Genomic DNA, 25,031 nt, shown 5'->3' with positions numbered 1-25,031 from the left:
AGGTTCATTATGATCTGAAGCATATGAGCCAAATATATGATATTAGTTTGTTAACAAAAATACTAAAATTCAGAACATCTAGTATCATGCACCAGAAAGTATGTAAAATAACAGTTCATTGTAGTATAATGCTAACTTTCTAAAGTCAAAATATAAAGTTAAATGCCAATTCAACTTTTCATAGAATTTTTTTCCAGTAGTCTACAGAATAACACATCCAAATGTTAACAAATATAATATGAACCAAGAATTCCAGAAAACAATATTCTACACCAAAAAGAATAATCATAAAGTCCTATTTGTTTTTAATATGTATATCTTTCTCAAAAGACCAGGGATACTGAGTGGAAGAAGAAGTTCATTGAAACCATGGGTGATTGTCATTATTATCACAACTGTCGTATTAGCTCTGGCAATAATTGTTGGTCTCCTTGTTTATTTTTTGGCATATGGTAAGTATCTATCTATTTGTATTATTTTGGAAATCTGATGATCTATTTTAAAACCTTAATATTTTCTAATATTTCAGAATGAAATTTGCATTTGAATAATTTTACATACATTTGGGAAATAATAATCCTTAATGCATAAAAATTATTTCCAGCACTTAAAATCTAGTGTGGTTCAAACAATATTATATCTCAATGTACATATTTACATGCTGTTACTTTATGGTACAATAATATTCAACATGCTGGGAGAAAAAATGTTTTAGTAGAAATTTTAGTAGCTGAAGCTGAGTACTTTAAAAAGAGGCTATTTTGGCTCACTATTCTGAAGTCTAGATTGGGTGAGTGTACCTGGTAAGAGACCCTTGGTCACATAACAACATAGTGGACAGCATTGGAGTACATATAAGAGGTGAGTAGTGCCTGCAGAAGAGATTATGGAGCAAGAGAGAAAGAAAGAAACCAGGGGGGGTGGCCAGTCTTGATCCTTTGTAACAACCCACTTTCACAAGAATTAATCCACTCCTCTGAAAATTAACCCATTCTTCAAGACCAGAATTAATCTCTTCTCAAGAGCAGTCATGACCCAATTGCCTCCTACTAAGCCCACCTTTTACAGGTCTCCCATGCTTCAATACTGCTACTTTGAGGATAAGATTCCAGCATAGGAATCTATGGGAGATAAATCATATCCCCCATATTTTTTGTTTTCATTCCCTATACTTATGTGTATACAACTCAAATACACTAGACATAAGTATTTTGTTTTTGTTTTTACTTCCAGATCAGAAGTTTCAGTATTACCAGGCCTCCTTCCAGATTCCCAATATTGAATATAGTCCCGATTTTTCTGTAGAACACTCAAAAATTAGGACCAACCTGAAAAATAAAATCAATAATGAGGTAAGTCTGAGCTTTCCTGGCATCATTGCTACCCTGAAATTTTCATTGTTGTGGTGGTGGGGTGGAAAACAGGGCAGAGTACAGAATATTTTGTTAGAGAAAGTAATACATTGAATGGGAGATGGTCCAAACTTTTAAGTCAGAAAAATCTAGATTTATGTCCCAATTTTTTGATAGCAAGAGGCAAATTGAGAGTGTTTAATTGAGTTGCCAATTAAAATATTCAATACCCAGTTAAATTTCAGGACCTCCTAAAAATATCTTAGTGTAGTATTTGAAAGATACTTGTAGTTTAAAAATCATTCATTGTTTATCTGAAATTCAAACTTAACTTTATTTTTATTTCCCAAGTAAAGCAATTCTAACCAATTTTATCTCAGGAAGTCTAGAAAAAAATACATTGAACAAAAGATAATTACACTGAGAGATTAAAACACATAAGTCCAACAGAAAAATGAATAGCTGGAATATAAAACATATTATGAGTCATCTAAAAACAACTGAATCATTTAGGTACAAACAACATTACCACACACCATTTATTAAGACACTCTGTGGATGACCCCGATGCCCTTTCTATTAGGCAACTTACCTCAAACACCTACTCTGGAAAATATACCCCAGAAACACACCGAACAGCTCTTTCCCTGAAGATTTTAGCTATGTCCACAGGCTTTACTGAACTCAGCATTGATGAGAGATGGAAGATCATTCCTGCCTTATTTAAAATATTTCTTCACTCATTTCACAATCAGAAGTAGAAGCTGATGAAATGAGTTGAACAATGTAATTCAGTAAGATGGGAATTTCTTTTCAAAACCAAATCCTAAGAAATTTTGATTGGAGGAGAAAAAAAAAGCAGGATAGCATTTGTAATATTTTTATATGTGAAACTAATATATTGAACCCAAATCCACGGAGTCAGGAACATCTAGATTTACATTACAACCTTATCCTGTCACCCTAACAACTTTAAAAAAAAGTGATTTGACTCCTCAAATTTTCAACTCTAAACTGGAGATAAAGTCACCCACCTCTCAAGAGTTATCTAAGGACAAATTCATACATTTAATAAAAATCACAAAATGTCTTAATAAATGTTAGCATCTCACAAAAATTTCATATCCCTTTTCTAGAGCACTTAACACCTTACAGTAATATATTATTGATTATGCCTGTGCCCCCTCTGGACTTGTGAATTCATTCAGGCTGGGGCTCTCTCCTTCTAGTATTTCTGGTGCCTCTCAGTACCTGTCATATGGTACGATTTCATCAAGGGGATAACTAATAACTAAATGACCAATTCATTATTATTTGTCCTGCCCCCTAAAGTATAAGTGGAGATAATATAGAAAGGGAAGTGCAATAATTTAGACCAGAAGTCAGAAAATGTTTTCGTAAAATGCAAGATAATAAATATTTTTGGCTTTGCAATTATATAGTCTTTGTGTAATTACAGCTGTCATTGTAGTGTGAAAGCAGTCACAGAAAATACATAAGAAAACTTTATTATGAACACTGGAAAAATTTGAACTTTGTAAAAATGTTGAATGTCAGAAAATATTATTTTTCTTCTGAATTATTTTTAACTATTAAAAAAATGTGAAGACCATTCTTAGACCATGGGAGAAAAAAAGCAATGGCAGGAAAATAGTTGACCTTTGATTATAGTTTACTGACTCCTGATTTACAGTAAAAGTTATAGCTACAGTAAATATTTTTCTAAAGTAAATGATTAAAATAAATACCTAAACTGAATTTTATAGATTTCTTCTGAAGTTCAATAATGTAGACAATATTCTATATAACAGTATATAACAATAATGTGTTTGTATGTTATATATGGAAGTGCATATTCCAAAAACATAAATAATAGTTTCTTTAGACTGTGACTTACAAGTGGTATTAATGCTTTTTTATTATAGTTTTATATATTGATTACTTTATAAATATTTTCATAATGCATATGTATTAGTTTTGTTATATAAACTACATATGTATATATAAAACTGTTTCCTTAAAAAAGTTTCCCTTCATGGTCAAAAAGAAAACACATGGCCATTTGTTTTTTAATGAATATTGATTTCTTAATAAACTCCTCACCAACCTGTCCAGTATGATATCACACAACATTTCTCTATGAAAGTTACAAATATTAAATTATATGAGTGGAAAGCATACTTTTTTGATATACAGTCTGTTTCACAACTTTGCAGCTCTTTACTGATTCATACAATTAGCTATTCAAACTTGGGTTCACATAATGTTTGGCATATGGTCAGTTGTTTTCTTGAGAAGCCAGCTCAATGAGCCAATGGTAATACACAGGCTTGTAAGACCACAGGTCCTATAAAAGCTACAATTTTATGAGGGTATCATAGAGAAATTACCTCATGAGGAAATCTAAAATAACACACAAGTGGCATTCATTATCTTATCTAAGTAATCATTTCATGCATTTCTCATGCTAAATAATTGATTTTTGAGAAATGTCCAATACCTACATGTTCTCCTCCCCTCCTCATTTACCACAGAATCCAAATTTGACCTAAATTGTTTCACTAAAACCTAAAATCTGATCCTTCAATCACGTCCACAAGACTGATAACTGAGTTTGAATAATATTGACTGATGAGCAGGTAATGAGCCCATGTATATCAAGTTTTCAAAGCTACTCATTCTCCAATGCTTTTTATATGTTATAATGACTGTTGAAACGCTTAACTCTTTATTTTGTGATGTTTTGAAATGCTTCAAATTCATATTTAACACAATTGTATTCTGATTTTTGTTCTTTCTTCAGATAGATAAGATATTTCAAACTTCCAATTTAAAGCATCATTACATCAGGTCTCATGCTGTCAACTTTAGGTAATTACAAATAATTAATTTGTGTGATGGAAAAGGCAACTTTGAGTTATCACATTTCTTACATTATTTTCTTTGTGGACAAGACCTAAAGATCTCAGAAACCCAAGAGAAAAACTAGCATAGTATTATTAAATTGTTATTCTTCATATACAATGTATTTATGTGGGAGTGTTTCTTGAATAATTATGAAATATATTCTATTGGTTATCCTTTTGAGATTTTAGCATTTTAATTGAAGATTCTGAAAATCATTAAGTACTTCTCTCATTTTACTGAATTTTTTTACAATAAGCAACTATTATTTTTTATAAACATGAGTGTATATTCACATGTGTAAGATATACATACAAAATTAGTTGATTTAACAAGCATTTTTTATTTATTTACCAGGAAAAATTTTAGAAGTTTTAGAAACTCTCCTCTCCCTGAATGTCATCAAGTTTTCTAAGCAAGGAACAATACAGGAATTGACATCCGTTTAATATAGAAAGTAGAAAAATCACAACAATAAAATGCCTAGAATATTTATGTTGTACTTTCTTAAAGATATTTAAGTATAAATGTAGGATATAATAATTACTATGACTATGACCTCACTCATTCTGGTGTCTTTGTTTTTCAGGCCAAGTGATAAGGGTGTCAAAGTGGATGTACTGCTTAAATTTCAGTTTACTTCTAACAGTGCAAACACTATAAAAAGGCAGGCTGATGACATTTTACACAGGATGTTGAACTCAAATGAGAGCTTCTTGAAGAAAGACCCTTCATCACCTTATCTTAGAGGCAAGAAATACTGCTTTTTTCTTCTCTTATGATGGTTAATGATTTTAACAATCTGCTCATTAACAGAGAAATTATCTTTATTTCATCATAAAATGAAATCACTTTCATTTAAGGATCTTAGTGACTTGATAATAAAGAAATCTCCACACAACACCAAAGATTATCTTCCTTCTTCTAGTCTGGAAATAAATATAAAAAAGAATTGTGTGATGATACTTATTCCCTTTTAAATAATGTTAGTGAAATTCTTTGGAGTAAGGATGCATGGGGTACAAACCTACATTCTGCTTTTGATACAGTAATCTGTTAAGACTGGCTATTTTCCAATGCTTTATCTAATCTGAATTCATAATTTAAGAGTGATGTAGACACATGAACATATGGAAAATGAACACATGATGTAGACACATGAATATATGGAAAATGAACATGATATTGGCTCAAGTAGAAAAAAAAACCTGACAATTTTAGATTACCCTATCACATTCTTCCTATATCTCACAGGATAGGATTAGATCAGGACATGGAGTTGGCAGGAGAAAAGAGATGCCAGACACTGATAGGCCCTGTCTCAAGCATAAATATGCTATCTCACTTTAGACACAGACATAAAAAGCTGGTTGATAAATGTTTGGGGTATGAGATTCAACAAAGTTCATTATAATTTGCAGATGGTTGCTAGCCTATGAATTATCTTCAAAGTTGTCATATTTTACCAGAACTTATTTAAGTTATAAAACAAGATTGGAAGTCTGATAGAAAATTACAAGCTACCAATAAATCTTCCTTCTGTATTTTTTCCCCTGAAAAGTTTTCAGAGGGTTAGAGCCCTTACGTTAATAAGGGAGAAAATTACATTACATATTTGGCCAAAGTCAGAATGAAGAAAAAAATATCTTGAAGATAAGAACTATATGCCCAACATCTAGTTCTATTAGGCAGATAAAACATAGTGGACTCTCAATCTATGCACTGAACTTTAGACAGCAGAGATAAGACTTCCTCAAGGAAAGATTTTGTTGAGAAGATGCAGGTATGTGTGAAAAAGTAACTTTACTTTTAAGAACTTTAATTTTGATGTTGAGCTCCTGTTAAGTCAAATGTTAGAAACATAAATTCCACATTTCTGAATCTACCCCAACCCCTAGGATATTATGGGCATCTAGGCCCTTCACAATGTTGCTGGATGAGGGTTAGGGGGTTTAGGTCGCAGTTATTGGTTCATGCAGGCATCTGCTGATCTCTTTACTGCCATATCCTCAGTTGCCTATCTAAACAAGTTGTTAGACATCCACATCCCCATCAAAAGCCCCTCAGAGTGGTAATTCTTCTTAATACTTCTATGTTTCACAAGGATGCTTGGCAATTTGGATTGTATGTTTTTGTTTCATCTCTTTGCAAAAGCCTATAATTCCTTGAATGTAGGAACTATGACTTCTGGAGTCATAAGACCATCCCAAAATTAGAATAACACTCCACATAGGGTACGAACTCAGTATTTGTAAAATATTTGATTTTTAACTCTGTAAATTAACACAGTCCCTTGAAAGTGGGCAAGAAAAAAAAAAGGAGTCTTTTAAAATTAGTAATGTAAAGAACATGAGTAATCTGAAATCATTCCTTTTTCCACAGTCTTAGAAATGTATTAAAAAAACAAGTGAGATATTTATACTTTAATATTTTTTACACAAACTTGAGTTTTATTAAGTAAATACATTTAAATATATTTCATTCCTTGGTATTCTTGGAAGATTGGTTCCAGTACCCTCCACAGACCCCAGATACCAAAATCTGGAAATGCTTTATATAAAATACAGTAGTATTTGCATATAACCTATGCATAATGTTCCCTATGGTTTAAATTATCTCTAGGTTGCTTATAATACCTAATACCCTGTAAATGGTATATAAATAATTGTTATACTGTATTTTCTAGGAAATAATGACAAGAAAAAAAGTCTGTATGTGTTCAGTACAGACACAATTTTTTTTTGGCGTATTTTTTATTTTCCATTACTTAAATCTGCAAAAGTGAAACCTGCAGGTGTGAAGGGCCTACTGCATATAGTATAGAGAATCAAATGCATGAAATTTACTGTAGGAGAGACTGAGTGATGGAGGAAAGCACCCTAGATCAAGACTCAGAACACCTGTATCCCCACGGTAAATCAATAGTAGGTTAGTTAAGAGAAGTTGATGAAACATCATGTCTCAGTGTCTGCTTTACGAAATGAAGATCATTAATAACTATGGAACTAATTCTTTAAGAAGGTGTAAAAAAACTCAGAAAGGTTCTAAGGACAAATAAATTGATTTAATATATTGTTTACATATTTTCTCATGTATCTATTTTTAACAATCTTGATTCTGGGAAGTTAGAGAACTGATTAACTTGTCTTTGAAAGATAAGTGAAGAGGTAAAACACATACATGGGCCCACAAATGAATATTATAAGAGTTATCTGGATACAAAGCCCAACACAAAAGAAACAATATAGAAATGTATTAAGCTAAATCATTTAAAATGTTTTTATAAGATTATAATGAGGGTCAGTTTTGAGTTTAGTTTTCTGAGGTAATATAACATAGATTACAGAATCAGTTGTCTGTATCTTTGAAGAAACACTGCAGATTAAACATAATTAATTTTAACTTTAAAATAAAGTTAAGACTTTATTTTAACATTTATTATATGTGAACATTTATTTTCATTTTGTAGAAGTTAGAATTCACCCAATGGTTCCAAGTGACTAAGTTAAAAAGAAGATCAACAAAAAAGAGAAAACAATTAGTTAAAGAGCAAATCAGCTAAAATTGTTAATTATTTTTTAAATCTGTATTTTGAGTTGTTGCTTTTGTTTTTTATAATCTTTCATGAAATTTTCGGATAATTATTTTATTGATCCTAAAATATATATTCATTTCTTTTCATCATTCAAGTGCACATAATATATTAGAAAAACACACATAGAATTCATTTTAGGAAAAGCGAGAAGTGGTAATTTTGAGGTTGTTTTTAAAAATGACTATATTTTTACAGAAGTTTCTAGTTTACACCATAATCAAAAGAAAAATAGATTGTATGGAGATAGTGGTCATAAAAACTTCATTTTATGTCAACTATGTTTGTTCCATGTCATATAATGTTTAAGCTCTTCCTCTAAATCTATCAGAATCACTTCAGATGCAAACATCAAAAATCTAAAAATCAAATAATATTTGATATTACTTTTATTCAAAATAACATAATCTAAAAGTTTTTAAGCATTTTTACAAAAATACTGCTATTTGCAGTTTTTAGTCACTGACACTTTTACCTTCTAAATTTTGTATTTACCATATTTATAGCAGCTTTAACATTAGAGTAGGTTAACTAAAAACATTAATCTTTAATATTTCATTTGTCTCATTTTGTGGTTCTATTTCAAACAAAAATAGTGCTATCTTTTTCAGTTGGATTGGATACTTCATCCACTATTTATTTAAATTTTGTTAGGTAGGAAAATGAATATTTAGTAGAAAGAAATCCTAACAAATCAAAAAATTAAAACTAATATTCTAGATTACATACTATCAAGAAAAAAATTCTCTTTTCAGATATATGTATGTCTCAGTAATATTTTACCATTTTCCCCTTACTTTTTTCTTTTTTTGACCGCATACACTTGAATTTCCTCTTCAAATGACAATACTTTGGGAACATTTTCTATAAAAAGAGTAGGAAAATAATTCAGACTTTCTATTACTATGCTTAATTTCTTAAAGTTTTATTTGGAAATAATTATAGATTCACACAAAGTTACAAATTTACAGGAAAATCTCATTCCCTTGCACCCTTTCCCTTGTATACCTAGAGAAATCTGTAACACTGCATGAATACGCTAAATTTTTTGTGAGAAATTTTTATCTAAATTCAGGAGCAATGGTAAATTTTTTTTCCTGTTTGTCTGATTTTGGTATCAGAGTAATACTGGGCTCCCCAAATGAGCTTGGAAAAAATTTTCTTCTTTGAATACTGTTGTAAAAATTCTCCAGTGAAAGTGGACCTTAATATTCTTTTTATTACAAATGCAATTTCTTTACTAGTAGCAATATTAAGTTTATCTATACCATCTTTGCAAGTTTTAATAGTTTGTGATTTTATTTATTTATTTAATACTGGGGTTAGAACTCAGGGGCACTCCATCACTGAGCCACATCCCCAGCCCTATTTTGTAATTTTATTTAGAGACAGAGTCTCACTGAGTTGCTTAGTGCCTCACCATTGCTGAGTCTGGCTTTGAACTCTCGATCCTCCTGCCTCAGCCTCCCAAACTGCTGGGATTGACAGTTTGTGATTTTAAAGCAATTTGTTCATCTGGACTTCTAAGCTATCTAACTTATGAAGTTACTTGTAGTATTTCTTAATTAATAATGAATATTATTTTCTCATTAAGCTCTTTTATCATATCCCCTCATTTTACTCTTGATATTGGTGATTTCAATCTTCTCTATTTCTTTGTCATTTTTCCCAGAAGTTTATAGATTTTCTTGAATTTTTTGTAACATGTTTTCTGTGTGTCATGATTTTTTCTCTATTTTTTCTGTTTTCAGTTTCATTAAGATTTTTATCTGGATTGCTTTTTATCTTTATTATTTCCTTTCTCTTCTTTACTTTAGGTCTATTCTTTTATGTTGCTAGTTTTTTGAAATAGGAATTTAGAATATTAATATCATTATTCATTTATAATGTATAAAACATTAAGTGTTATAAATTTCTCTCTCCAAACTCCTTTATCTGCATCCAACAATAATTGGCATGCTTTATTTTCAGATTCATTCTGTTCCCTGTAATTTTTATTTTCTTTGAGATTTCTTGTTGGACCAATGATCTATTTTGTAGTGTATTTTAATTTCCAAGCATTTGGAGATTTTCCCATTATTTTTATGGTTTTGATTCTCAGTTTGACTTCATTATGGACAGAGTAGATGATCTGTTCAGTACTTTCAAGTATGTGGACTATGACATATGAGGACTATGACTCAGGATATGTCTACTAGAAGAAATTCCCATGAGTGTTTTGAGTATATTCTTGCTATTGTTGTGCACAGTATTTTTAAGTTCTATTAGATATTATTGATTGCTAATGTTATTAGTTCTATATCCTTGTAAATTTTCTGTGTAATATATTGTTGAAATTGGGGTATAATGAAGTTCCTATCTATAATTGTGGATTTTTCTATATTTCTTTTCATCTCTTTCAGCTTTTGCTTCATTTATTTAGAAATTGTGCTGTGTAATTTACATAGATTGCTACATATTCTTGGTGTATTTATCCTTCCATTGTTATATAAGTTCCCTATTTGTCCCTAGTAATTTCTTTGTTTTGAAGTTCAGAGCAAAGAAATATCAATATCAATAGCAAAATCAAAATCTAATATCAATATCAAAATCTAATATCAATATAGTTATTCCTGCTTTTTATGGATTATTGTTATTCTGTTTTCTTTCTTTTCACATTCAGATATGTAGATATGTCTGATATGAGTTTCTTGTAGATAGCACATAGTTGAGTCATATTTTTCAATTCCTTTCTGCCAATCTGTCTCTTAATTGTAGTGTTTAAACTATTTACATATTAAAATGACTATGGATATGTTAAGGCTTAAATCTTTCACTTCATCATTTGTTTTCTGCTTGTACAGTATCTTGCTCCACAGTTTCTCACTTTTTGCTTCCCTGTGGGTAACTGGAACATTTTTTTTTTTTTGCAGTTTCATTTTGATTTACTTATAGATTGCTGTAAGTGTCATCACATACACATGTAACTAACACAGCCTATAAGTATCAACATTGTACCACTTCAAATTAAATGTAAAAACTTCACTTCCATTTGGGTATCTTTACTCTCTCCACTTTTTAAATATACTTTTCCTAAGTGTTTCTTCACCATACATCCAACACAACATCAGTTGTGTTTTGTTTGAACCATAAAATATGTTTAAAGAAATTCATGAAGTAAAAAATAGTCTTTTATGCTTATTTATACATTTATTCATTCTGTGTCTTTCCTTTCTGAAAGTTTTAACCCTCTTTGGTTATAATTTGCTTTTCTGTTTGGACAGTTTTCTTAGCCATATTTAAGAGTAGATCTGTTAGAAACATATTACTTCAGTTTCTGTTTGCTCATCTAGGAATATATTTATTTCCTCTCCATTCCTTAAGGATATTTTCACGTGATATAGAACTTAGGGTTGATAATTATTTCTTTTCAGAACTTGAAAAATACTATGCAATAATTTTGGCTTCCATGACTTCAGATGAGAAAACCACTGTCATTTAATATAATGTACCTTCATAGATAATGTATCATATTTCTGTTTTTAAGAATTTTTTCTTGGTCTTTAGTTTTTAGTAATTTAATTATAATGTATATTGTAAGGTAAATTTCTTTGACTTTATCCTCTTTGGCATTTTCTCAGCTTCTTGAATCTGTAAAGCTCTGTATTTCACCAAATTTGAAGAATTTTCAACCATTTTTAAAAAATTACTATTTAAGTCCCATATTCTTCCTCCACTTTTTCTAGTTATCTGATTACATAACTCCTAGATTTTTTTATTATTATCCCACCTAACCCAGAAGTTTTGTTCATTTCACTCTGATTTATTTTTGCTCTGCTCTTCACACTGAGTGCATTCTACTGACTTGATTTCAGGTTCACTGATTCTAGTCTCTATCATTTTCCCTATACTGTTGGCATAATCCACCAAACTGTTTGGTTATTACTGTTATTGTTGTTATCAGTATTATTATCATGGTATGATAATATGTTATCAGTATTATTATCATTATTATAATTATGATAATGTTGTTATCAGTATTATTATCATTATAATATGTTATCAGTATTATTATCATTATTTCTCAGTCCTATAATTTTCCATGGTTATTTATTACTTGTATTGCTTTGTTGATAGTTTCTATTTTCATTTGTTTCAAGATAATTTATACTTGATTTCTGAATGAATTTTTAGCAGCTCTTTAAAATCCATATCATATACTTCTAACATCTTATTTGACTCAAAATTAGCATTGGTAGTTGTCTTATTCACATTATACTTTTTCTGTTTTAAGGTATGGAAAGTAAATTTTTTATATCTTGAATATTTTAATTATTATTTTAGGAGACCCTTAATCCTATTTAATTCTTCCATTTTACCAATCAATCTACGTAGGTGAGGAGTATAGATTCTTACCTACTTCTGTTATTTCAATGACAGTTCAGTTTTCAGATCTTTGCAGGGCTACCCTGTTATGCTGGGGCTTCCTCTCAATCACTGTTGTCAGTGCCATCTGTGAGAGTAGAATATGCTTTTCTTGGCTACCTGAATCAGTAGGCTTCCCTCTATGGAGGCTGAACTGGGCTTGAGTTTCCTTACGCCAGTGGGTGGATGCAGGTATCTGCTGACACTGTCTCTGTGGGTACTTCAGTTTGCCTGCCAGTGGCTTGGTTTTAACATAGGACTGGAATGGTGAAGGTTTTGATTACTGTTTCTAGAAGAATTAACTGCCAGGCTTAAATTGTAACGTAAGATCTCTGTTGTCTTTACCTCTTCCCATTATTTTGGATAGAGAAAATAGAGTATTCTCGGGATATTTTATCTATGCTTGTTAATAATGACAGATTGTAGGCCTTTCTGGTCCCCAGTCTAGGCTATATTTAAAACAAAAAGAAAACCAAAAAATTCCACCATTTGTCCTTCCTCAAATTTTGAAGACTTTAACTATACTTTTTTTTTTCTAGCTTACTGCTATCTAACAAAGAATTTTCAGAATATAGTTGTCTCTCAGTAGCAATTCCCTTACATAAAGTGGCTTAGTGTTTGCATATAACCTACCCAATCCTCAAATGTATTTTAACTCATATCTAGATTACTTATAATACCTAATACACAGCAAATACTGTGCAAATACTTGTTATACTGTATTATTTAGGTAAGGATGACAGGAAACAACGTATATGTTGTAATATACAACTTTTTCAAATATTTTTGATCCAAAGTTGGTTGAATTTACAGATACACAACCCACAAATACAGAATGCCAATGGAAATTATATTTATAGAAAAGTAGGGAAAAGTTGGTTTATACCATCTTACTCTAGAATTGAAGCTGTTCAATTTTTCATTCTGAAAGAGGTGTACATCTATATAATCTTCATACATAAGATGTAGCCCTTTCATAGAAGTTGATCAAAAATTTCTGAATGCACAGCAATGAATTTAGAGTTAAATTAAAATTATTTGTAAACTAACCATAACCCCACCGCTCTAGTGCATAGGACTCAGTAAATTAGTAGTTGTTATTATTGTTCATTTTTTCACTTAGCAAGTTTGTATTGGAAGTCTATTTGATGCAGGAACAGAAGTCTCTGTCCTCATACAACTAATATTCTAATTGCAGTAAGAAAGATAATGACCAAAAAAGTAATTAAATAAACAAGATAATATCAAACACTGAAACCCCATGCAGAGAGCAGAAAATAGGAGACTATGTTAGATTTGGTTGTCATGGAAAGTCTCTCTGAGGAGGGGATTTTTAAGTTGTGATATGATTGACAACCATAAAAAGACCAAGGGAAAACATTTCTAATGAAGGGGTCATCATGAAGAAAAACTGAAAGTAATGACAATCTCCACACAGTCAAGAAACAGAAATGCCAAGGTGGCCACTGAGTAATGGCTCAGATCAAGAGCTATTCAGAATGACATCAAGAACATAAATGGTGACCATGTCACATAGTCTAGGAAGGAAGGCTGTGTTTATTCTAAAGGCTAGGGAAGCCATTAGGGAATTGTTACTATTATTGGCAAAATCTAACTCCAAGATTTACTCAAACTCCCTAAGCATAGTCCTTTCAGATGATCTTAATGTTCCTCTTTAGAGTCTGACCTATATTAAAGACTTATTCCTTTGCAGGCTCATCAAAAGTCTAGCCCAGCTTTCATCTTACCACAGTATGGGTCTGAATTCTCATTATACTGGTCGGTATAAGGAACAATAAAAGTAACTTGGGGAAACAGTCACAGATTGTATTCTTTCTCTGTTTTACTTTATGAACAATAGGACTAACAAGGTAACATGTTTTGAGGATTTATTAGTATACAGGTGAATTTGGATTCCATAGGGAGCACACAATACCTTTATTTTGCTTCTTTGAACCAAACTTAGATATCAGGCTTCAAGGATGCCTTAAATAGCTTTACTATAACCCAACCATGCAAATGAAGATAGAAAGAAATGGTCTCTAGATATATAAGAGTAAGCATGTGACATTGGTCTTACACCTTGTTTAACTTCTGTTTTTATAAATTAGTATGGTGTTAATTAAGTCAATGGAATTCTCCTTCATGAAAAACAATATCCTACTCTATGCCCATGATTTTATAGTCATGAGCCAGGATGTTCCCAGAGTCCACATGTGTCAGAAGAATTTAATTTACATGTAGGTCACTTGTTTTGATAGAATTTTATTCTACTAAATTTAAATTAAGAATTTCCTGACTAATGAAGTTCTTCCCAGTCAGCAAAAATCATGTTAAGTATGCATAGTGTTTTAAATTAAAACAGTTCCATCACCAAGCAATGAATTTGTTGTTTTTTATTTCCAGAAATGAATGGAGCACAAGCAGAACATATTCTGAACAGTTGTAAGTTCAAAAATATCATGGAGATTTTTATAAATCAAAGAATACAGCACAACATTCTTAGCCTTTCTGTATTTCCATGTTTACAGTTTCTCAAATGTATATATTATCTCTAAATTGATATGTAATTTGATTATATTCAAGGGAAACAATTACTACTAATAGTTTGGGAATTGTTCTTTGACAATATTTTCTCTTCTCCCAAGAAAATTTCACAGATGACTTCTTTAACAATTTCCTTGTATTTTTTCTTTTTTTAAATAATATATTTTTAACCTTTCTTTTTTATTCTTTTTTTTGTTTGTTTATTTATTTTTATGTGGTGTTGAGGATCGAACCCAGTGTCTCACATGTGCAAGGCAAGCACTCTATTGCTGAGCTACAACCCCAGCCCCAATTTTCTTGTATTTTTTTATATTTATTTTTATTTGGCTCCCTTTCTTAGAGTAGAAATTTTTGCTTAACGTTAAATTATATCCACCAACTTTAATATAGAAGCTTAAATTTATGCTATAGTAGTGTATTTTAAAGTATTTCAAGAGCACAATTGTTTTTCTGCAATAAATAACACTCAAATATATCCAATATCACTGAGATAAATTGTTACACATTAAGAACATGATCCAGGAAAATATGAAAAAAAAAATTTTAAGGGAAATTGCTTTAAAAACATAAAATCTGGTGTTAAGTAATATTAAACTGTTATTAATTATTCAAAATAGGAACATCCCACTTTCACCATGTAAATAATTATTATTATATGTAATGTTAATGTCAATAAAATTTTTTAAGGAAAGTCCCATCTAAAAATGTTTTTAACTTTAATTATGTACCAAACATACCTAGACACGTCTATAACTCTGGAATTAAACATCTTTTTCCTTCTGACAGGTTGTGGTTTAGGGAAGGAGTACCCACCCATGGAAAGAATTGCTAACGGCCAAGTAGCAAATAAAGCTGACTGGCCATGGCAAGCCAGCCTGCAGATAGACGGGGGCCATTTCTGTGGAGCATCTTTGATCAGCGAAGAGTGGCTACTGACAGCTGCTCACTGTTTTGAACTGTAAGTCCTCAATCCATACCACAGGATCACCAAATACAGCTCTTTTTCTCATTCTCAAAGCCAATAATTCTTATCTTCTTTTCATTTCCTTCATGAACACCCAGAACCTCCCAATGGCACTTATGATTGCCCACAGGCTTGCAAAGAGTGGCAATTACTAAGGAGTAGCAGAAAATTTATAGACAATCTTCAGCTCCATCCAAAAATATATTCTCTAGTGATCTCAATTTTAACAAGAAACAAGCCAACACAGGCAAAAATTAAACACTTTCACTAGTTTTCCTGAGATATACTATAGATATTTTAAAGCTCTGTTAATAGTATTTATATCTGATTAACCCAAATGATCATCTTTAGTGCTATACTTTTACCCATGTATGCTTTTTGAAGTTTTAACATCTGGGACCATTGGAGATAATGAAGATATATAGTAACCATAGTGAAACTCACATAAATGGGAACATATTCTGGTTAAAATGCTAAATAGAAAGGGAGCAAGAGAAAACAATACATAAAATATATATCTCTAAGATATCTTTCTCAGCCTGACTCAGTATTTTCCCCCTTTCTCTTTCTCTCCATAGCTATGCATATATTTATATAGCTATGCAAGGATACACGTGTACATATTTGTGTATGAGAAAATATGTAGGCAAATATGTCTTCTGTTTATTTATGTATATTTTCTTCAATTAATCAGTATTATTTCATAATCAAAATGGCAAAATTTGTTTTTTTCCTTTAAAAATACAAACTCCCCTCAAACTCTTGCTCAGGGAGTAATTTAAACTACCTTATAATGAGGACTGTTGAAATAATAGCTAGTTGAAAGTAAAGCTGTTCTAGGAGAGAAGCCTCAAATAAGAAGGTGAGAAGGTTCCACTCAACCATTACCTTTGAAAATGTGCCCTTTTCTCACACTAGTGCCCCATGCCATCCAGAGTCCGGGCAACTCTAGACTATATCATAAATGAACACACTGTGCTCCTTTTAATCTGTGATCAGTTACAAAAACCCCAAACTATGGACGGCAAGTTTTGGAACAACCCTGAATCCTCCACTGATGAGAAGACAGGTGCAGTCAATCATTGTTCACGAAAACTACGCTGCCCACAAGCGTGATGATGACATCGCTGTGGTGAAGCTCTCCAATCCAGTCCTATTTTCTGAAGATGTGCACAGAGTCTGTCTCCCAAATGCTACGTTTGAAGTCTTGCCTAAGAGTAAAGTGTTTGTCACTGGATGGGGAGCATTAAAGGCAAATGGTGAGTATCTCAGTAAAAACAACAAAACAAAAAATACAAACTTGGACCTAGCTTCCTTTTTCATAAAGATATGAAATAAAACATAAAATCAAAATATCAAGACACCTCATGTCAAATACACCCAAATCAAAACAATTAAAACAGATATGATGGATTTTGAAAACTTCATTACTATTAGTAAAACACAATACCTATATTTATTGTCATTTTTACACACTATTTTGGAAACATGTTGGAACCATCTTTTCAAAATGAACAAAGCATATCTTCTCACATAATGTTTTTCTTTATTTATCATCTTTCATATGTAGAGATTCTACCATGGCTGTATGATTCCTAAAGGATACAGTTTGCAAGCACTAGTATGATAAACTTCAGTATCATGCAACTAAGCAGAAACAGCCCAAGCAAGGGATCTGAATCCTTGTTCTTTACCCAGCACGGGGTACTAAATGGGGTTCTTCTGACTCATGTAACTATACAGCTATTCTTGAGTATGAGACTTCATAATTTTACTTTATTATTAAAGTCTGAAACTATATTTTTATATTTTACTCCACTTAATAACAGACAATAAATTGCAAGAATAATCTTTTAGATCTTGATGAGTCTTCAGTTCCTATGTTTCTTAGCTGAATGTTTTTTTACCTATGGTTTAATCTGCCCTCAGATTACTGATTCTTATTCTAGGCTATTAATAAATTTGAATCTTATTTATGTACTACTCACAGCATAGCTTTGATCTACTAAATTTTTATCAGTTGAGTTTTATAGAAACTTACTTCCTTGCAAAAGCACTTGAAAATTCTAAACTTCAATCCAGGATGATACACTATTGTCATATCCTGAGAGTTCTTTTCCTCACATCTGAGGCATTTGCATTGTTCTATAGGAAATGGTGATAAGAAGGAAGAGGAATTAAATCCTTTGAGTTTTAAAGCCATTTGAGTCACAGTAGAAATGGAAAACATTTACCACTTGAGTAGCACCATTACACTTTCTTTACATGTAAAATTAGTAACTCCTCAATACAGAGTTATACTTTGGGAGTAATTTGGTATTTCATTATGAATTCTTTAAAGTCCAACAATATGCAGGTTAGTGTACCTATTTTTTCTAATAAGTTGCATATTTTCAGATATAACATTATGAACTTGTAAGACAACAGACTAACGTTGACTGCATACATATACATATTTTATTATGGTTTCTTTCTGCATTTTAAAGCTGAAATGGACTAGTCAATTTTTTCTCTTTCCTCCTCAAAATTATTCAGTCTTTCTAAATATAAATCTTCTTACTAGATAGTTTGCAAAACTAAAATTTCTATTTTCTACATAGTTTCTTTCTTGAGTAGTTGATAATATAGAAAACTTTTTATATTGTTAGGCATTTAATTGAAATTTTTAAAGTTGAGATTTAAAAATTATAAGCACTTGCAATTTAAAACTAGCATCATAGACAAATTAGCTAAACTAAAAATTGTTACACAAAAATTACAAGTAGTTGGAATGCAGTTGATTAAACCCTGGGGATATCTAAAAAATTTTAAATGCCATTACAGACAGCAAAATAGTACTAAATATTGCTGAAGCACTTACACAATAAATAGATCAGACTATGTAAAAAACTGTACAAAGAGCAGTTTGTGATTAAATTCTCTCTCTAGGAGCATTTCAAGCAAAATCAGAGATGGAGAGAAGAGAAAATGTTCAATGACCCTTCCATGCTTAAAGATAATGACTGAGGTAAAGAATTTCACTAGATTCCAGATAATCTTTAAAGAATGTAGAGAAATGGAACGTAATTTTTCAGCAAGACAGTCAATATTAGGAGCATGTATTTGCAAGTTTCAAAACAGAGAATTGAATTTCTGTATTCAAAAGTTTCTTACAAAAACCCCAGAAATCTAGGTCAACTCTTAGAAGAGCTCTAACTTTCTAACTATCCATCATTAACACTGAAGTGCAGCTTCAAGACCATGAGAATTTTATTTACATTATTCTAATATCTGCAATTCATTATAATAACTTTCATTTATTGAGAACTGAATGTGGGTAAGGTACCACCATAATTGATTTTATGTATCATATTTTACTCCCACAATAAACATGAGATAGGTATCATTTTATCCTGTCTACAGGTGAGTACAGAGATCCTTAATAACTTTTTCAAGGTCACATAGCTCTTAAATTGTGCAAATAGTGTTCACATTTACATCTTCCAACTCTAAGACCAGGATTCTTAAACATAGAATTGCCCTGACTCACTGCTCAAATTACTACTCAAATGAATCCCTCATCTTCTCCTTTGTCTTTGAATCTGTTTCAGAGATCTATCTTTATGTGAATTATTAATATAATTATAAAATATAAGGTATTAGGTGGGAAAAAGAAAAATATAATGGCTAAAACAATATGTATGCAACAAGATAATACTTTTAATATTATACTGAATTAACAAATGTGTAGTTAATAAATAAAACATGATCATTTCTTGTCCTAGAATTAGTTACTTGTTCTAGTATTTGTTCTGAAAAGCAAGTCAAGCTGTTTTCAGAGTAAATATAGTCTTTCTCATGAAACAACAGAATTCCATCAGCACTAAAGTCACTTCCCAGTATTACTGCTTGTTTTTAAAAAAATTCTAATTCTGAAAACATATGTGTCGCTTATAAAGCAATGAAGTAGGTTTCCAGGTAAGTTATGGCAAGTTGTTGCAGATTTGCTCAGCTGGTAAGAAATAGCCTGATTTTAAATCTAACATCATCTCCCACTTAGCAGTATGTTCATGGCAAGACTTCTTACCAGGTAAGTTTCAGTTCCCTCATCTGAAAAAGTGAATACTTACATGTATCTTCAGTGGTTATTACAAGGATCAAATAATATCATAGGAGTAAATGTGTCAAATATGGTGTCTACTCATAGAAGGCACCCAAAAAATGTAACTCGATTCTGAGCACTGTCATCCAGCTCAGCATCTTACAATTTCAAGAATAGTGCTTAACCACTGGTCTGTACTTTGGAAGACCCAATAATTAGCTATTGTAACAACAAAGTGGAAATTCTTCAACTATTTACCTTTTTCCTCATTTAGGTCCCCTTTCAAATACTCTGAGACAAGTTGAAGTAGAGATCATAAGTAATGATATATGTAATCAAGTTAAGGTGTATGGTGGTGCTGTATCATCAGGAATGATATGTGCTGGATTCTTGACAGGGAAACTCGATGCCTGTGAGGTAAGAATAGCTTCAAAAAGAAAAAAAAGACTCTGTTGAATAAAGGTGATCTTACTAACCACAGACCAATGTCACATCACACAATTCTATGATATTAACATATGGAGGAGAGGAGAGTGTAAAAGAAAGGATGAAAGAATCATAAGACATATACCTCATTTAATACTTTATTGAAGAGACTATGTAAAAAAAGTAATCAGTTGCAAAGTAGAGCTTTGATTAGAGAGAAGTAATACAAACAGATAGTAGAAAACTAATCTAGAAAGCATGCATTCAGTGCTTCAAGGTATGTTCATAACCAAGAGTTAGGTATCTCATCACTACTAATAGCAAGCTGCTGTGAGATGGGATCTGCAAATATCTCTGTGGCCAAAGAAGTTTTTACCTCACTGGTACCTAAATATTTGACCTTAAGTAATGTACATCCAGATAAAATTATACTATTTAGAAACCAATAAAAATAATGCATTTATGTACATTTATTCCTAATAATGTGCTATCTCATTGATTATATCTAAAAACTAAAAGATACACCTAGCATTTTCCCCAACAATTTTAGGCAATAAGCATAATTTAAGGAGAATGTCAAAGTTTTGTTATTTAAAGGGCTAAAACCAAATAACTAAATTAATAAAGATTTTACCTACAGTATTTGAAACTGAGTTCAACAATTTAGTGATTTTTTTGAAGAATAACATCCCTTTGAGAATTAATATGTGCACATTTCTTACATGCAAACATGCCACTATTGATCTGCCTTTGACTGTCATGTGAGAGTAATAAACATTCTTTCACTTATCCATTCAAAAAATTTTTTTACTTGTAAGGCACTTGGCAGTTGTTGAAGGAAACAAACACCTTAGAAGAATCATAATGCTTTTACAATCTAGCACACAAGTAACTTAAACAAAGGAAGAGATGTCAGAATTTGCCTAAATATACCAAAATACAAGGTATTATTAACACTCACTTTACTTCCCAAGAGAGAGAAACAACATGGTGGTCAAAAATAAAACTCAATTATGACTTAGAGAAGAAACATACACATATATATGTACATACAGATGTTCTTTTTTTCATGAGTTCACTCTGCCTTGCTTTCTTTCACTATTAGCCCATAAAATAGCGAGGATCTAAATTAGGAAGTGGGCCTGAGGGAACTAAGAGTCAAGGGTTTTTTTTTTTGGTAGAACAGGATTTTCATACTCTATGAATCAGGGAAAAATGGGATGAAAATAGAAGGGACAGGGACTAAAGACATAAGACTCTAGAACTCCTTGCCTGCTCAAACAGGATCATTTCTCTTATTTAAGAAATTTACAATGGACATATGACAATTGTTTTGGATGAACTGGTCCATTGCTAAAAGATACGCTTAACATCCTTTGACTAAACCCTGGTTTAAAGATAACACAGAGAAGTTCTCATGATTTAGATACTTTACACTGGTTCGTTAGGGGTAGAGATTCCACCTTAGTTTCAAGCAAAATCCTTTCAGTAATAAATAGTGCACATTTGATACAACATTCCGACACCTTTCTATTAATTAGTGTGATTAGAACAAAGTGAGACACTAATTCAAAAGTAAGAGATATATTCCTAGCTAATAGAGTTTGGAGTGTCTTCATAGAGAAAGTGACATGTTAGTTGAATTTTTAGGTCTTTGCTTATAAACGAATTGCCTATCTAGATAGTTCTCATTGTGGTTCCTATTTAGACAGAGAAAAAGGCATTAGCAAAACATTAAGAAATAAATTATCATATTAATAGTAATGGGAAGTATAATAAAATTAGTTTTACATATTTCAGTTCAAATTGTTGGTTTTATTTAGATGCCAATTGACTCTCATTTCTGGCACTCTTTCGTTTATCATATTGACCATATTTTCTTCTTCTTCAGGGTGATTCTGGAGGACCTCTGGTTATTGCACAGGATAGAAACATCTGGTATCTAATTGGAATAGTAAGCTGGGGAATAGACTGTGGAAAAGAAAACAAGCCTGGACTTTATACCAGAGTGACTCATTATCGGGACTGGATTAAATCTAAAACCAACATCTAATATAACAACTACCTCAACAACTAAACTGCAGTTGTCATATGTGGTCTCTAGCAACATGTATTCAGTGTGTGTTGTCTTGTGTATTATCATAAAGTTCAAGGTGCAAATAAATGTGGTCTGATGCCCTTCCCCTTAAAAATGAAGAAAGGATATTTTCAAGTCACCTGAAGTGATTTGCTGACCATGAGTGCAGACCATACTGTTAGCTCCACAAAAATCTGCCATTCCTGAAAAGTGTCTCTGATTACCTCTTGCTCATCTTTCTTTTCCCACAATTCATTTTAGAGTAATCTGACAGTTTAACCAGATAAGTACAAACTGACAAGGGATTCTCTACTTTTTTCTGACAGAGCATGCTTTCCTTCCCTGATGACTCCAAGTTTTTGTCTTCTGCATCAAATAATCCTCAAAAAGAATCTCTTGATCCACTGACTAGACAAGATAATTTTAGCTGATGTTGACACAAATGAAAGAGGAAGCACTAGACCTGAAACTAGGACTTAATAAGAGTTGGCACTGCTGTGAGACCATCCTCTTTTGCCCTTAGATGTGCATTTAACTTTTCTTTGAAACTTGGAAATAAATTGATATTTATATTTTCATTCAATGGTGCAGATTTTAATTTTCTTAAAATAAACTGAGGTGTATTTTTAAGCACTGAATAAATCCTTGGATCAGAGAGCAGAAGAATAGTCACATACTGCTTCACCGGATTCTTCTCTAAACTATGTAAAAATACCTTTGGTGTTAAGAAATTAAAGGCAAATTTGCTTGGCCTTTTCATTGATTGAAAATGTAAAGATGCAAGAATTTAATAAGAAGCAGCTACTTTCTGCTATAAAAGGAAGATATGTTTCAATCCTTGTGTAAATTTAATTTTCACTTGTATTTCATTATCTGTTTTTTTTAAAAAAAAAATATGTATTTTTTTAGTTGTAGGTGGACACAATATCTTTATTTTATTTTTATTTAGTGCTGTGGATTGAACCCAGTGCCTCACTCGAGATAGGTGAGCACTCTACCACTGAGCCACAACCGTATCTCATTATCTCTTAATTCATTTTATTTTAATAGTTTTATTTTTATTTTTAAATAACTTCAGAACAATTAATAGGCCTGAAGATTTGGAAGTAAATATAATTTGGATATTCATAACTTGCATGGGAAACCAAAATAAAATTATATATTCATAAACAATTTGCTATGAGATTTTGGTAAAGACCTTATTGTATAGTATTTAAATTTTGTTTAAAAATGGCAGGCACTTTTTGAAGAATTGTATTTACAGAAAATATTGAGATAATAAGAAAGCATTTTTGGAATAGCTTAATTTTATGATAAAATTATCATTTTCATATGTATTTAATTGCATATCTTATAGTATTGTACATGACTATAGACTAGTATTACACAAAATTTAAGCTTATTCTGTACATCTAAATCTTTATCCCCTCTTTTTACAATAATTTAGCTAATAATATAACTGTGGTCTAAGGTTTTCTTTGGGGTTTTATATTCAGTAAGAATCTCTCTTACCCCATGAAATATAATATTTCATATTATATTTTATATATGTTAGAATATATTTATGATAATAAACTCAAACTCATCCTCTCTGATCATCAATGTAATATATGTAGGGTTTCTCAGCCTTTGTGGTATTGACATTTTGTCACAAATAATTCTTTATTTAGAAGAGGGAAAAAGTCTGCTATGTTTATTATAGAATGCCTAGCAACCTTCCTTACCTCTATTCAGTAACTGCTGGTAGTACATCACCAAGTTTTAACAACCAAAAGTTTTAACAACCAAAAGTAACTCCTCTAGGGAGCAAGGTCATCTTCAGTTAAGAGCCACTACAATAGGTCAATAGTTGTAGGGAAAAAGTCACTATTTAAAAGAATGCACTCACAATTTCCAACATGCATTTGAAAATAATTTTATTCTCTTCATTTTTATAATGCTGATGCATTAAAAATGCTAAAATAAAATCTATCATCACTCATATCTATAAAATTCCAAACAAATTAAGATCATTTGGAAACTGAACCTGGTTACAGAAGCTGGAGAAAAAACACTGAAGGCTGAACTATGATAGAATCTATCTCCCCCACCATCCATCTCTCTCTCTCTCTCTCTCTCTCTCTCTCTCTCTCTCTCTCTCTCTCTCTCTCCTCTATCTCTCTCTCTATATAGAGAGTTCTATTATGTTACAAACATAAACAAATATATCTATTTTTTTATGTCTCTCTCTCTAGAGAGAGAGAGAGTAGAGAGAGAGAGAGAGAGACAGAGAGATGGTGGGGGAGATATATATATATATATATGGCTTATTTGTCAAATGCCTAAATCCTGCTTCAAGTATATCTGTATACTATCTTCAGAATGTTTAAATACATACCACTTGAAGAGGTTCATGAATTCAACTGAGGCAGAATGGTTAAACTCATAATCTACTAACATGTAGAATGGAGAACAGAACAACACTGAACACCAAAACTGTAGTCTCCAATATGGTAGCCATTAGCCAGATGAAGCTATTTAGATTTAAATTTATTAAATTTAAGTAACTTTAAAATTAATTTCTTTAGTCATACTAATGACATTTCAAGAACAAAATAACCACATGTGACTAGTGGCTATAATACTTCCATAAATACAGAAAATTCCACTGAACATCACTGACCTAGAGCACTCTAGGCAACCAC

The 25,031-nt window shown here is 31.4% G+C and overlaps 1 protein-coding gene across 1 annotated transcript; it reads left to right on the top strand.

Moving 5' to 3' along the window:
* The first annotated feature begins 310 nt into the window (after window positions 1-310).
* LOC143405651 (transmembrane protease serine 11G-like) lies at window positions 311-22,323 on the top strand. The gene is made up of 9 exons (XM_076864026.2): window positions 311-452; window positions 1,234-1,352; window positions 4,156-4,223; window positions 4,846-5,006; window positions 14,659-14,697; window positions 15,586-15,757; window positions 16,763-17,022; window positions 20,119-20,261; window positions 22,162-22,323. Exons 1-9 carry the CDS (start codon window positions 311-313, stop codon window positions 22,321-22,323), a joined length of 1,266 nt encoding a protein of 421 aa, XP_076720141.1.
* The last annotated feature ends 2,708 nt before the right edge of the window (window positions 22,324-25,031 follow it).

This window comes from Callospermophilus lateralis, chromosome 8 (assembly GCF_048772815.1).
Source record: "Callospermophilus lateralis isolate mCalLat2 chromosome 8, mCalLat2.hap1, whole genome shotgun sequence".
NCBI lineage: Eukaryota > Metazoa > Chordata > Mammalia > Rodentia > Sciuridae > Callospermophilus > Callospermophilus lateralis.
The sequence above is the reverse complement of the archived record's forward strand: the minus strand, read 5'-3'. Positions and strand labels throughout refer to the sequence as shown.

Excerpts from the sequence above, each read along its gene's own strand:
- LOC143405651 (XM_076864026.2), top strand. The coding sequence starts at position 311 with ATGTATATCTTTCTCAAAAGACCAGGGATACTGAGTGGAAGAAGAAGT. Across the intron at positions 14,698-15,585 it reads AGAACATATTCTGAACAGTT|GTTGTGGTTTAGGGAAGGAG; the intron begins GTAAGTTCAAAA and ends TCCTTCTGACAG. Across the intron at positions 15,758-16,762 it reads GCTGCTCACTGTTTTGAACT|TTACAAAAACCCCAAACTAT; the intron begins GTAAGTCCTCAA and ends ATCTGTGATCAG.